This window comes from Cynocephalus volans, chromosome 17 (genome assembly GCF_027409185.1).
Source record: "Cynocephalus volans isolate mCynVol1 chromosome 17, mCynVol1.pri, whole genome shotgun sequence".
In the NCBI taxonomy this organism is placed as follows: Eukaryota; Metazoa; Chordata; class Mammalia; order Dermoptera; family Cynocephalidae; genus Cynocephalus; species Cynocephalus volans.
The window spans coordinates 9,881,482-9,895,347 of record NC_084476.1 but is presented as its reverse complement, the minus strand read 5'-3'; the positions used below and the strand labels follow the sequence as shown (position 1 = coordinate 9,895,347).

Below are 13,866 nucleotides of genomic sequence, written 5' to 3'. Positions count from 1 at the left end.
GTGCCAGGCCCATGTCAGGCCCTGGCAGGGATAGAAATGAGACTGAGGGAGTGTTCACTGTGGTGAGGGCACAGACAGGGCACTGGTCACTGTCGTGGGGGGCAGATGCCAGTGAGCCCGCGATGGGGCCACACCTGTGCGGGTGGGCGAGAGCAGCTGTCCGTGGAGCACCTGTCCACGGAGCACCTGTGGGGGCAGGGTAGACGCAGTTCCCACCCCCACCCCACAAACTTTATCTTTTTAAAAATTGCATCATTCGGGCCGGCCAATTATACCAGTTGGTTGGAACACAGCCTTATAATACCAAGGTCACTGGTTCAGATCCTGTACCGGCCAGCCCTCCCCCCCCCAAAAAAAGTAAAAAATTGAGTCATTCTATGCATACCATTTTGGTAACTTGCTCTTAACAATAGTGACAGACAAGAAAATAAATAAACAAAATAATTTTTAAAATAAAAAAAACAAAAAGAAGAAAAATAATATAGTGATGGACAGTTCTCCAGGTCCATGCGTATTGATCTACCTCATTGTTTGCAGGCACCTGCCTACTGGTCAGTGTGTGGGTGACCCCTAGAGTAGTTGAACAGCCACCCTTAGTGGATATTAAAGTGGCTGACTGTTTTCAAGTTTGCAGTTTGGGTGGCAGTGAGCTCCCTTGGGCATGTATCCCTATGCACTTACACGTGCGTTTTTGTAGAAAAATCCCGAGTGCATTCTGTGTATTATGTTACATATAGTCGAGCTCTCTGTTTTCTGCTGGCTTTTTTTTTTTTTACCTTCCCGCTCATGGTCGCTGGCCTTTCTCGGGGTGTGTCCTGCAGGAAGAAGGCATGGAGCGCCAGCTGGTGGCCCTCCTGGTGGAGCTGTCGGCCGAGCACTACCTGCCCATCTTCGCGCATCACCGCATCTCGCTGGACATGCTGAGCAGGATGAGCCCCAGGGACCTGGCCCAGGTGGGAGGCAGCGGCCCTGGGGGAGGCTCGGGAGGCAGAGAAGCTGCGGCCCAACCTGGCCAAGGGCTGACTTGCTCTTTATGCAGCTCGTGGTGAGGTGTGTCATTATCAAATGGCCCAGGGCCACCTTGCTTCCAGATGGCCAGGACGCCCGCCCCATCTGCCCCCAACCACCTGTGTGTGTCCTGCTCGTCATCTGGCCAAGAAATTTCAGGAATGTGGGTCCTGCTGACCCTAGACAGCCCCACTTGCTCAGATCCAATCTGCAAGGTCAAGACAGGGCCTTGAGGATCGTCTGTCCAACCCCCACCCTGCCCCATGGCTTTACAGTCATAACCATGGCACTGCCTGAGCCCTGGCTACGCTTGGGGCACGAGCTGAACTCTTTACGTCACATTAATCCATTTCCTACTCAGCACAGAATAGCAGTGGTGACAGTGGCACCTTTGCACCACCCGCAAGCGCTGGGCACTGCTCTCAGCACTTTCATACTGTAGCTCCCTGAATCCTCCCGACAGCCCAGGGAAGGGCATCACCATTATTGCCATTTTCCAGATGAAGAAACTGAGACCCAGCAAGATACTAACTTGACCAAGGTCACCCAGCAGAGCTAGGACTCGACCCTGGTGGTCTGGCCTCAGTCCATGCTCTCTGCCACTCTGCTGTCCTGCCTCTCCCCTGGACAGACGCAGACGCTGAGGCTCCTGGGGCTGTGAACTTGGGCTCTGAGACTGAGGGACTGTGTGACTCAGGCACTGCTGTGTCTCAGCAGGTTGGCCTCGATGGCAGTCTGGTAGGAGTGACATGAGGTTGTGTAGGTGACACTGTTGACATGGTACCGTACTCGCTAGTAGCCGTGACTAGTGTTGATTTCCTTTGGGACCTCTGTTTCTCACCCTGCCACACCGATTGTTGGGCCGAGCCTAAGGAGGTCACCCTCACAGCTGTGGCACTGTGCTGCCACGTGAAGACCCTGGGGCCTAGAAGCCAGGGACAAGGTGGTCCTGTGGGCCTGGGTCTGCTCATGTGTGGTGGCTCAATGCTGTGCAGCAGGTCCCCACCCAGCCCAGGCCACAGTCTGCTCTTGCTTGGACTGCCACAGGTGGGCGTCTCGGAGGCTGGCCTGCAGCAACAGATCCTGAGGCGAGTCCAGGAACTGCTGGATGTGGCCAGGATGCAACCAGGTACTGGTGTGACCCCAGGGCCCCTTCTAAGCACAGGCCCTGAGCGATGCGTGGGCTGCAGAGGGGCGCTCACTTGCTTACATTTCAGGATGAGGGCTGGGAGCTGCTTCTAGCCCCTGCCTGTCCGTAAGGACCCCTCCAAGATTAGGGATGAGTGAGCCCATTTTACGAATGGGAAAAACAGGCCATAACCATGGAAAAATGGGGAAGTCTCCATGGAGCAGTGGAGGGGCCCTCCTGGCTCCCTGTCCCATAACTTTCCCATAACCCACTCTACAGACTCTGGGATCTGCACACCCAGGTCCTTGGTTTGCCCAGGGCATGACTGACACCATGCCTGGTTGGATGCAGGGAGATATTCATGACAAGTTGTGAAGGGATAAAACCTGGTCATGAAGACCCTCAGGAAGTCGGCTGTGTGGCCGAGGTGGGCAGGCGTGCGGTCAGGGGTCTACTGTGTACAAGCAAGATCCAGAAGCCAGGCATTTGCCACCAGTTCACACGTGCCATGTCATGGGACCTTGGGTTCAACCCTGTGAATGGGCGCTGTTGTTATCCTCATTGGAGAGGTGAGGAAACTGAGGCCGAGGGCAGTTAACATGTCTCCCATATTGTCACACTACCGGCAGATGGTGAGCCACTGGGCTTTACTGCCTTCCTGGAGAAGAGGCGAGGGGCCAGAACAGGGATGGCAGAGAGGGCAGGCTTGGGCAGCTGGGCTGGGTATTTTGGGGTCCGGGCCCAGGAAAGGAGACGGGGCAGAGTTCAGGGGTGAGACAGGAGTTCAGGCTGCTACTGGCCCAGGTCTGGGCTGATCGTAGCGCCACGGTGTCTGTGGGCTCGTTTCCTCTAGGGACGTAGACTCCACCTAAAAAAAAGTCATTAAACTTCTAGTTTTTTAATGTCAAGTCATATGCAAAATAGGCCCCTTCTTGATATTCCCCCAGCTCTGACCCTTCAGCTCTAGACTGCACGTCAGGCTGAGTTTGGCATCAGAAGTGGCAGACAAACCTCTGAGAGCAGGAGTTGCAGGTGCCCTTTCTCTCTGAGCGGGGTGCTGGTGCCTCAGAGCCCCTCAAGAGTCAGGGTCTTAGCTTCTCGCAGTCTCCAGTCATCCCTGGCGCTAACAAGCAGGCTCTTCCTGTCCATTGTGGAATGTCCACGTGGGCCCAGGTCCATGAGTAGAGGGCAGGTGCTTCGGCCGCTTGGGGCTTCCTGCTTGTGCCGACTGGCACGGGAGCAGCAGTGGTGGATGCCCCTCGCCCCTCCTCAGCTGCACAGGCTGCGAAAGCCTCAGGCGGTTTCCTGGCAGCTGTCTTGTTCCCAGGAGTCCATGTGCAGTGCCTTATGTCAAACGCAGAAGAGCCCTTTACAGTGGCATTTTGGGGGCAGCACTGATGCCCTTAGAGGGTCTGGTGGTGGTGTAACAGCCTGGAAAAAATCTTCAGGTTTTTTCCTATTATAAAAAAATGATACTTGTAATTCAAACTGTAGGATATATAAACAAAGCGAACCATGATTGGGATGGGGGCCAGAAATGGGGAACGGGTAGGAAGTCGGTGGTGTCCCCTGCATGATGATATAAAGAGAGACTGCGTTTTTTGAAGTCCTGCTTCAGGGCTGGCTGGGACCCAGGCAGGGGACACTGGTTGCAGGGTGGAGCACCAGGCTTGCCGGGGATGCGAGGGACAGGAGAAGCAGCTTGGGGGCTCCTCATCCTGCTCCCTCTCCCTGGGGTCACCTGATGGACAGTGGCCAGCCTGTCTCCAGGGCATCCCAGCCCACCCTACCCCAGAGCCCCTAACCAGGGCTCCTGTCCTGTGGCTCCACCACCAGATGGCCATGTGGCCCTGGGCAAGTGACTTCCCCTCTCTAAGCCTCGCATTTCTCATCTCTGAAAGTGACAAGCCCTACTACTTGCAGGGTGGCCGTGGAAGGTCCAGCAGATCTTAGGGGTAAGAGGCCCCAATGCACAAGCGCTGCAGCCGCCCTGCCAGGGTGGTGAGATGGCCCTGCAGAGAAAGGCTTCACTCCCATCTTACAGAAGGGGGACGAGGCTCAGAGAGGGGGACTAAGAGGGCGTGTGGGAGGGGGAGCCTATGTCCCGGCTCTGAGGTCAGAGCGCCCCTCTCTCCACTCACTCACTTGGGGGCAGGCAGGGCCAGGGGAGCCCTAGGGGTTGGGATCATCAGGGGATGACCCTGGCCTGTCTCTCTGGTCCCCACAGAGATGAAACCACCCAAGAGTGAGGTCCTCAGAGCCCTGGAGCCCCCCACAGCCCCCCAGGAGCCTCCTGAGTCAGTGAGGCCATCAGCTCCCCCTGCAGAGCTAGAGGCACAGGCCTCAGAATGTGTCGTGTGCCTGGAACGGGAGGTGAGTCTGCAGTGGCAGAACCAGATGGGATGTGGGGCCCGACCCCGACCCCACCTTCCCCACCAGCCTGCCCCTCTCTGCGGCCACCCTCAGCCTTTGCAGGCATGGGAGTTGTTTCAAAACGTTTTTCTCTAGTTATATGAGTATATTGTATTCATTAGACACTTTGGAAAATATAGAATAGCAAAAAATACAGGAAATGAAAATGACCATGATCCTATGACCCACATATGAGCAATGCTAACATCATCTTCTGGACCTTTTTTCTTTTTTCAAAAGAAGGTTTGTGGTATTTTTTATACTTAATAAATACATTAGGGAAAATTTCCCAAGTCATGAAATACAAACAACATGATTTTTCCTAAAGAGACCTTTAAAAAAATCATCTTTTAAAAGTTATTGCAGAATTAACATTTACTGTAAAAATTAAACATTAGTGTATAAAATAACAGTCCTCTCTTGCCTTCACCATGCGATCCTACTTAGAAAAGCAGCCATGCGTACACCTCAGTTATTCCCTGGACTTTAGCAGACCCAGGGGTGCCATGATACCCAGGGACCAGTCAGTTATAAATTAAGTTGGGCCCTGCAGGTGGCTCCTGGTTGCTGGATATTACAGACAGCTTTGAGCAGGGTTTGGAGCACATCCTTGTGCTCAGGACAAATCCCTAAAAAGAGGAACTGTGAGAACAGTGCACAGGCACACTTGCATGGCTGTTGATCCAAAGGTTGGAGTGGTTTTTAGACTGAGGAGTTCAGGGCTGGGCAGGCGCATAAATGGCAAAAGACTGTAAACTAGGGCCGGCCCGTGGCTCACTCGGGAGAGTGCGGTGCTGAGAACACCAAGGCCCCGGGTTCGGATCCCATATACGGATGGCTGGTTCGCTCACTGGCTGAGCGTGGTGCTCACAACACCAAGTCAAGGGTTAAGATCCCCTTACCGGTCATCTTTTAAAAAAAAAAAAAAAACTGTAAACTAAAGTGTCCAGCGGTGGGGCTGGTTCAGTAAACTGTGCTCCTCCTGTACAGGGAGACACTGCACAGCTGGGACACAGAGAGGACGTGGCCAGCGTCCAAGAGAGGTTGTGAGGCAAAGAAAGCAAGCAGTCAAACATACATAGGACACATTGGAGCATCCCAAATCTGAAAATCCCAAATCCAAAATGCTTCCATTTCGGATCTCAGATTTTCAGATTTGGGATGCTCAACCGGTATGTATAATGCAGATATTCCAAAATCCCCCAAAATCTGAAATCCAAAACAGTTCAAGCATTTCAGGTAAGGAACACTCATCCTGTATAACCCCAGTTTTATTTAAGAAAGGAAGAGTTGGAGGGCCGGCCACTTGGGAGAGCGTGGTGCTGACAACACCAAGTCAAGGGTTAAGATCCCCTTACTGGTCATCTTTTTTTAAAAAAAAGAAAAGAAAGGAAGGGTGGGGAAGGTATGGGTATTTATATATTTTTTACCAAATATAGGGAAGTAGACATTCGACTGCTAACAGAAGGACTAGGTTTTGCCATTCTATGGTACATATTTCTGTGATGTTTGAGCGGTTCAGGGTGCCCATGCGGTCAGATTTTTAAGGAAAAGAGCAACCAACGGCCCAGGGACAGGGACTCAGCAGCTCCTCCCTGGGGACGCAGGCAGGGCCGGGCCCACATGCTTGCGCTCTCTCTCCTCAGGCCCAGATGATCTTCCTCAACTGCGGCCACGTCTGCTGCTGCCAGCAGTGCTGCCAGCCGCTGCGCACCTGCCCGCTGTGCCGCCAGGAGATCGCCCAGCGCCTCCGCATCTACCACAGCAGCTGAGCGCAGCCCGCCCGCCCGCCGGGGCCATCCCTCTGGCCCTGCCTCCACACTGCAGCCCGGGGCTCCTGCTCACCCCCACTCTAGCCAGACTAGTACGAGTCCCCCCATCCTGGGCCCTTTCCTCCCAGCCTGGGAGCCCCCGCCCCCACCCCACCTTGATCTCCAAGCACTTCTGGCCCAGGTCAGGGGGTGTCCTGATCCATGACCTAGCTGCTCTGAATACTGTGGACAAGAGAGGGGGTGGCTCTGCTGGTGCTGGGGTCCCTCGTGGCCTGGTGACACAATCTGGGGTATGGAGAGGTGGCTATGCCACCACCAGAGCTCAGGCAGGGATGAGCATCCCGGCCAAGTCATGGTTCTCCTGCTTCCTAGCTATCTGACTGTGGGCAGATCACTGCCCCTCCAGGAGCATGGCGTCCTCGTGTGTGAACACACACAGTGCCCTCCCCCTCGGCGGGGTGGTGGGCAAGACTGGCCGAGGGTGAGAGGAGGCCACGGGCGGAGCTGGTGTGTAGGGGCCACAAGCTGTCGTGGGCTTGGAAGTGCAGACTGTGCCCACAAGCAGCGCCAGCCTCCCTGGCCCCGCTCTCTGCTGCTCCCCTGGCACTCTGGGCCCCTCCTGCTCCACATCCGCACCGCCTCACCCCACACAGCTGGACCCAAAGCAGGAATATCAATAAACCCGTCTGTAGCCTGCTCCTTCCCTGAGTTGTCACTGGGTCCTCAGGGGAACCTGGGAAGAGGAAGGGAGGGGACAAGGCCTGGGGCTGGGGGTAGAGGAGAGTGCAGCTCTTCTGGGGAAAGGGCCAGCAGCGTGCTGTACCTCTGTCAAAAGGAGAGAGCAGGTAGAGCCATTCTTGAATGTAAAGTTATCCAACGCTCCCCTCTTGACAGGTGGAGAGGCCAGGGCCAGAGAGAAGGGCCCCAAGGGGCAGCTAGAGAGCAGGCTGTTTCTCTAGGAGCCCGGGCTGTGCATTGTCATTATTGCAGATGGTGCAGCTGAGGCTGAGGGGGCAAGTGCCTGGGGCCTTGCTACGGGACTGGTGCTAGGTTTGACCTGTTCACGGAAGCATCCTGACTCCCGGACCAAGCAGCTGTGCAAATGTTGACTGCGCAGTTCCAGGAGCCATGCACTGTACTCCCCACGGAGGTACACGTTTATCGCACATTTTCTGGCAAGTGGTTTTGAGCCATGGGCAGCCTTTTCTTTGGGCTAGTGACAGGCTTTCTCAGGGCACCTGGGCTCTGCCTCCAGCCACTCAGTGACCCTGGCCAGCCTTTGGACCTCAGTTTCCCCATTCATTCAATAGGGGACATGGGGCCCTGACTTAGGCTGGTGGCCACCAGGGGGCGCTGAGTGCTCACCCCATGTGCAGCATCCACACGAGCTAGCTGGATGGCGCTGCCAGGAGCCCGGCCTCCCCGGGCCTCAGTTTTCCTATCTCATTGGGACCATCAGTCCTGCAGTGCTGAGAGGGATAGGGTGAATGCCCTTTGTAGAGTCCCGCTTGCCAGGGCAGGAGCTGGGTGCCTCTTCCTATGTCTTCACCCTGGGGACCTGTGATGGTTTTTCTCCCCCTCCCCCCCTACCCTCCTGGGCTCGGTTTGGCGAAGAGGGGAGACTGAGGCCTGAGGCAGGCAGGGCGGCTTTGCAGAGCACAGCGTTTTATGTCTCCTTGAATCCTCACGAGGCCCAGGGACCATCTGACTCCCAGACCTTGAGCTTGAGGCTCAGAGCCAGTAACTGGCCAAGGACAGCAGCTAGTGACAGCTGAATCCCTGGCCTCTCTCAGCCGTGTGTGGCATCTCGGCCCTTGTCAATAGACGATCAGGCCCAAACCCTAGGCCCCATGGAGGCTGGCACCAGGGAAGCCAACAACCTCCAGGGTGACTGGCTGTTGCCCCCCACCAAACAGGGACATGTTTGTACCTGTAGACAAGGCAACCCACATATACGGAGGTGCCACATAACCTCAGCCAGGGTTCCCCACCTTCCTGGGCCTCAGTTTACACCCTGGTGAAATGAGGTTGGTGACAGCACCCCCTCCTAGAGCTGCCGTGAAGCTGCTGGCCCCGCATGTGAAGCACACGGCCCACAGCAAGTGCTCAGTGCATGGCGTGTGGTAGGAGCCTTGACAGAGCTGGTGTCACTGTGCTGAGCCCACCCCATTGTGGATGCCCAAGGGCCCACTGGCCTTGAAGCTGCTGCCGCCCCCTTGGACAAGAAGCCAGGCAAAGGGCTGGGTGAGGAAGCCCTGCTATCTGAGTCTGTTTCCTCCTCTGTGAAATGGGATAATATAAGAATGCAGACCATGGACCTAGAGGTACTGCTCAAGTGATGAGCCCAGAAAGCCGAGGTGTGCGGGTTCCTAGACACAGTCCCTAGCCTGGGGCTCCCTGTGGCCCTTACCCCCAGCATCACACGTAAACTGGTTTTAAATAAAGCATTTATTGATTAATACAAGCTTAAACAGTTTGCATAATATTTTCAATACAATATCTGGGAAGGATGATTGGAGAACCCCACAAGGCACGAGAGGAGAGCATCTTAAGGCGGAAAGTGTCGCAGAAAAGGTTAGTGATTCGAGGGCTGGGGGAGCAAGGTCCCTGAGCACCAGCCAAATGTCCTGTGGGTCTAAGCCCCTGCTCTGGGGAGCTGTTCTAGGGGATTGAGAATGCAGGGGGCGCACCCTGGGGACCTTGAATTAGTCCATTTCTACCCTGCCCTCCCTCCCCTCAAAGCAGCAGGGGAGGGGGTCTGGGGAGGCTGTGGGTGGGGGCTGCCTTGGCTTGACCCTCACCCCCAGGAATGAGAAGCTGAGGAAGGATGACAGCCAGGCCCAAAGCGACTCACAAGGATGTTTGAAGAGGCACCTGGAGTTTTCAGCGGAGGTGACTTGGTGGCTCAGGCAGCACAGGCCAAGTGTAGTCTGACCCCAAATCCTCAGGGCCACATACAGTGTCTGGGGGAGCCATGGCCCCTCACTCTGCCCCCCAGGAGCCGCATCCCACTCCCTGGGCAGGTGGTGAGTACCTTGCAGGTGACCAGAGAAGACAGTCCGCACCCGCTAAGCCATGTGCCACCCTCCATCCTGCGCCAGTCCAGAGCATGAGTGTGGGCAAAGGAGGGACAGGCAATCCCAGAGACCTGTGGTCCCAGGCAACAGGAAGGAGACAGGCTGGGGCTGAAGGGACAGATGAGGGGCAGAGGCCCCACGCTCGGCTTCCAGCAACCCTCAGTCCACCGTCTCGGCCTCATGCTCCCACATCCACCCACACGCCTCCCCCAGACGGGGGCGCCTTCCTTCCCTCGGACACGTCCCCTCCTCAGACCAGCACATTCCAGGCCTTTCTCATGCCATTCCCAGGCCCAACGCCGCCCCCTCCGTCCCCCAGCATCCCCCAGACAAGCTCCAGCCTGAAGACCCCCCACCTCCCCTCACCCAAACGGGAAAGCGGGGCAGCGTCCGTGCCAAAACTGGCCTTTGGGGCCCAGCTGGGGGGAGCACGGAGGAAGCGGGACAGGGAGGGCCCTCGGCGCCCATCTGCCTCCATCTTCCTGGTCCCCAGGCGAGACAGGAGGGGTCCACGGGCCTCACGTCACAGCGCGAGACGCTTTCACCTCCCTCTCAGCAAGACCCATGAGGGAAAGAGACCACAGAAGAAGGGCGGGAGGGGGGGTCCCCTTGCCCCCTTCAGCCTTGTCCAGCCCCCAGCACAAGGAGGAAACCCCGAAACCAGACCCTGCGTCCGAGATCATCCCGCAGAAGAGAAAACAGGGAGCAAAGTGACAGTAAAGTGACAGGTGGACCCGTCCCTGCCCAGTCCCTGGAGGCACACGCCAGCCCCTGCCCACCTCCACCCCCGAGGCACAGACGGGGTCTCCCTCCTCCGAGCCCATCAGTGCCTCAGGGGGAGCTGCCGTGTGCCGTGTCCAACAGAAGCACAGCCGACCGCCCTAGAACTCCGTCTGCACCCCTGCGCTGTCCTCGGTGGTGGTGTGGATGGGGGGGCGACCGCTGAGGCTGGACACCTGCTCCCCAGTCTCCTGGTCACTGGGCTTGGGGGGCTCCAGGTCCACAGCCTTTCCAGGTGGGAGATGCCGGAGGGGTGAGGAAGGCAGCGAGGCCTCGGGGGCTGCCACCGGCTGGGGACTCTCCTGGGCGGGGGCCCCATTGAGCAGGAGGCCAGCTGGCGGAGGGCTCTCAGCCCGCAGATCCTGGGCTAGCAGACCACAGAGCTCAGTGACACTGTCCGGGGACGCTGGTGACGGTGGCTCAGGGCCAGCCTCGAAGGGCAGCCCTGCGTCCTCGTCCTGGACCACGGAGACCACCTGCTTGGCGCGCCGCCGCTTTTCCGAGAGGGTGGCTGCTTCTGGGGCACCAGGGCTGGGGCTGCGACCGCTGTCACCATACTCCTCGCCCCAATCAATGGGTACGCCCTCAGCCAACAGATGCAGGTTGGGGTCGCTGTTGTGCATGACCATGCTGTCCCGGTACAGGTTGTGTTTCCTCTGCACTGCGGCCTCCTTCACGGCTGTGGGCCACAGGGGGAGGCATCAGGACGCTCAGCATGGGGACTCTCTGCCCAAATGGGACCCGTCTCATCCCCCTGTGAGCCATCTGTGATGTGGAAGTGACTCATTCCCAAACCAACTGCTGGAAGAAGCAGGGCTGTGACCCTAGCCCAGAGCCCAAGCTGGTGACCACTGAGTCATCCAGTCACTCATGCAATCCTCCCAGCAGCCAAGGACCCAAGAAGAAACTAAGGCACAGAGACAAGGCACTACCATCCTGGGGTCACACAGTTCAGAGTGGGCTCAACCCAGCCCCCAGGCATAGGTCTCGGGCTTTTCTTTGTCCCCTCGCTGACACCATCAGAAAACCTTGGCTGACACCTCATCCTCCACCTGGCAATAATAGTCCCCATGGCAGCAGCAGTGGGAGCGACTGCCACCCCCAACTCTGCAGCAGCCCCCGAGAGGCGAGGCCAGCGCTCACCCTGCAGGATGTCTTTCATGACGGTCTGCAGCACCACCTCCTCATACGTGTTCTCCACCAGGATGAACCTGGCGAAGTCCTCGAAGATCAGTTCCTGGAACCGGGGCAGCTCCTGCCCAGGCAGGGCGGGCAGAGATGGGAGGTCAGGACTGGGGGAGCAGAAAGGCTCTGTGGGATCCACCCCCCCCAGGGCCTAAGAGGCTACAGCGGGTGGGCGGGGGCAGGTGGCGTGGGGGGTGCGCTCACCGACTTGCAGGTGGGGGCCAGCTTCTTTAGCAGGAACGGGATGGTGATCTGCAGCAGCGCCTCCCGGAAAAACCTCTTCCGCACAGAGCTGCTGTCATAGTCATATTTCTGCAGAGAAGGAAGGATACAGGGACAGCATCTCTAGGTCAGTGGCTCTACCAGGGAGGTTGGCGGTCAGTGGTCTGAGCCCAGCCTCAGAGTCTTCATCTGCCCAAGGGGATGAGTGATGCCTCCCGGCAGGGGTGGCAATCCTTACAGTGGCCGGGCTCGGGCTCAGGGCTCAGGGCTCAGGGCTCAGGGTTCAGGGCTCAGGCACACTTGGGATGGGTCGCGGGCAGGGCAGGCCTCTCACCTTCAGCACCCGCTCCAGGATCCGCTGGATTGACTTGCACAGCTCCTCCTTGGTGGGCCCCTTCCCCAGCTCCTGGTGCAGGAGGGTCTCGAAGGTGTACACGGCATTGTCCATTTGCTGCAGGGCACAGCCCAGGGCACATGAAGCCCAGGGAATGACCACAGCCCCTTCTTGCCTGCTGCTGAGGGGGTTCTCACCCGGCCCCTGCCCTAGGCCTGTGAGGGAGGATGGGGGGGTCTGTGTGCTCCTCCCCTCAATCACTCGTTCACAAGTTAACGAGGGTCTGTGTGTGCTTGGCACAGAGCTGGACGCTGGGGCCAGCCCCTGCCTCAAGGAAATAGGAAACACTGGAAGGGGCTTGGGGAAGCAAGGCGAGCTTCCCGGAAGAAGGGGTCTCTAAGCCGAGGCCTGGAGGTGAGTCGTTAGCCAGATTAGTTAGAGATAAGCAGAGACCCGAGCAGGAGAGTGCCTGCCGGGTAAGTTACCACAGTGTGGCAGGGAACAGGGAGAAGAAGGGCCTCTTCCTGGGCGACAGGGGCCCCTGGGGGGAGGTGAGCAGAGTGGGGTGCCGGTGGCAGCTGCCTCGGGCCCACCTCACGCATGTGGATCTGGGCTCGCTGCTTGAACACGGATGTGCTGGACACGTCGAAGCGCTGCTGCAGCCCGTCCAGCCGCAGGGGCTCCATCTTCTCATAGCAGCTCTGCATCTTCAGGGGGTGGAACGCCAGCTGGGACAGCTTCTCCATGTACTACAGGGAGGCAGGGACGTGCGGGGCCTGAGCAGGGCCACTCCAGGAGCCAGGAGCCAGTCACACCCTGCCTGGGCCCTGAGGCTGACACTGGCCACCAGGGACGGCCGCCTGGGGGTGGTGCCCACGAAAGTAAGCCTGAAAGGCCCCAGGCCAGGAGGCGTGAGGATCTGATGGCAGGGCGGGTGTGGGAGCCCAGCAGCTCACCCTATCTGAGCCTCAAAATCGGGATCATGATCTCTAAGGTCCTTTCCTGTTCTCTAATTCTGTGATTATTACTGTCTGTGCACGCCCAAATTTGGAGTGTAAAGGGGGCAGCCAAGGATAAATTCTATCTGTACCTGACAACTCCGTGGCTCCAGGAAGTTAACTACCCAACACAGGGACTGTGGAAGGACGTCCACCTCGAGGGCCACATGCCCGAGGACAAGGAGAGAGATGGGCAGTCTCCACTGTGGGCTACATGATTGGCATGATGTACTTAACTCTACTTTGTAATTGCAGTGCTCGTGTCTGGAGCTCGCCTTTCCTCCCTTCCTTCCCTCTCTTCTCCATTAAATTCTTGCATATGTTAGCAATCCTCCTGGTTTATAGAAGCTGGCGGCAGGGGGTTATTTTTTGCTCTTGCTTCTAACTGCTGGACACCCCCCCGCCCCCGGACTTCCAACAGTTTTGGCCTCTGTTTACCTGGGAGGGGAGTGGCCCGCCCTAAGTCGCACGGTGAGGGCCCTGTAGAGGCAGACCAGACCCAAACTCAGGAGCCCCCCACCCTGGGGGCCATGCCCAGCCTCACCTCGCCCAGCTTGTCAATGCCACCCTCATTGATAACATTCAGGTTCATGTCGGTGACCTCTTTGAAGAAGATGTCTCGCACTTCGGTGAAGCCCTGGCTAGTAGGCACCATCAAGGCCTCCAGGATGGACGGGATGTAGGGCTGGACGTGGTTCCGGACACACACCTCAGCCTTGGGGAGGATGAACGCTGCACCCAGAGGGAGCTGCTCAGTGGTGAGGGGCCGTGCTCCCCATGAGCACCCCAGCCATCCCAGAACCTGACGCTAGAGGCATGCTGTCATATTATTCTTAAAGAAAACCACTGGTGGCAATATTGGCAAGGGGGACAATTCCAGAGAGACAGTTCATAAAGGTAACAAATCCATGCAGTAAAAATAGCAGGGTATTCCGAGATTGGACCCTGA

General features: G+C 57.5%; 2 protein-coding genes across 7 annotated transcripts in view; one reads left to right on the top strand and one right to left on the bottom strand.

The window, feature by feature from the left end:
- Positions 1-7,020, top strand: part of LRSAM1 (leucine rich repeat and sterile alpha motif containing 1) — a 39,652-nt gene extending 32,632 nt beyond the window's left edge. For 4 of the 6 annotated variants that reach the window (XM_063081623.1, XM_063081624.1, XM_063081625.1 and 1 more), the window contains 3 exons: positions 822-953; positions 2,056-2,137; positions 6,196-7,020. In XM_063081623.1, the coding sequence (XP_062937693.1) occupies positions 822-953; positions 2,056-2,137; positions 6,196-6,701 (720 nt within the window). In that variant the 3' untranslated portion in view covers positions 6,702-7,020. Of the gene's footprint in view, positions 1-821; positions 954-2,055; positions 2,138-4,364; positions 4,511-6,195 lie in introns of all 6 variants that reach the window. The other 2 variants (XM_063081627.1, XM_063081626.1) reach the window with 1 other exon arrangement.
- A 2,755-nt stretch (positions 7,021-9,775) lies between these two features.
- Positions 9,776-13,866, bottom strand: part of NIBAN2 (niban apoptosis regulator 2) — a 48,366-nt gene continuing 44,275 nt past the window's right edge. The window contains exons 9-14 of the mRNA XM_063082244.1: positions 13,462-13,649; positions 12,513-12,668; positions 11,920-12,036; positions 11,568-11,675; positions 11,322-11,433; positions 9,776-10,857 (exon numbers count right to left, since the gene is read on the bottom strand). Coding sequence (XP_062938314.1) covers positions 10,280-10,857; positions 11,322-11,433; positions 11,568-11,675; positions 11,920-12,036; positions 12,513-12,668; positions 13,462-13,649 — 1,259 coding nt within the window. The 3' untranslated portion in view covers positions 9,776-10,279. The remainder of the gene's footprint in view (positions 10,858-11,321; positions 11,434-11,567; positions 11,676-11,919; positions 12,037-12,512; positions 12,669-13,461; positions 13,650-13,866) is intronic.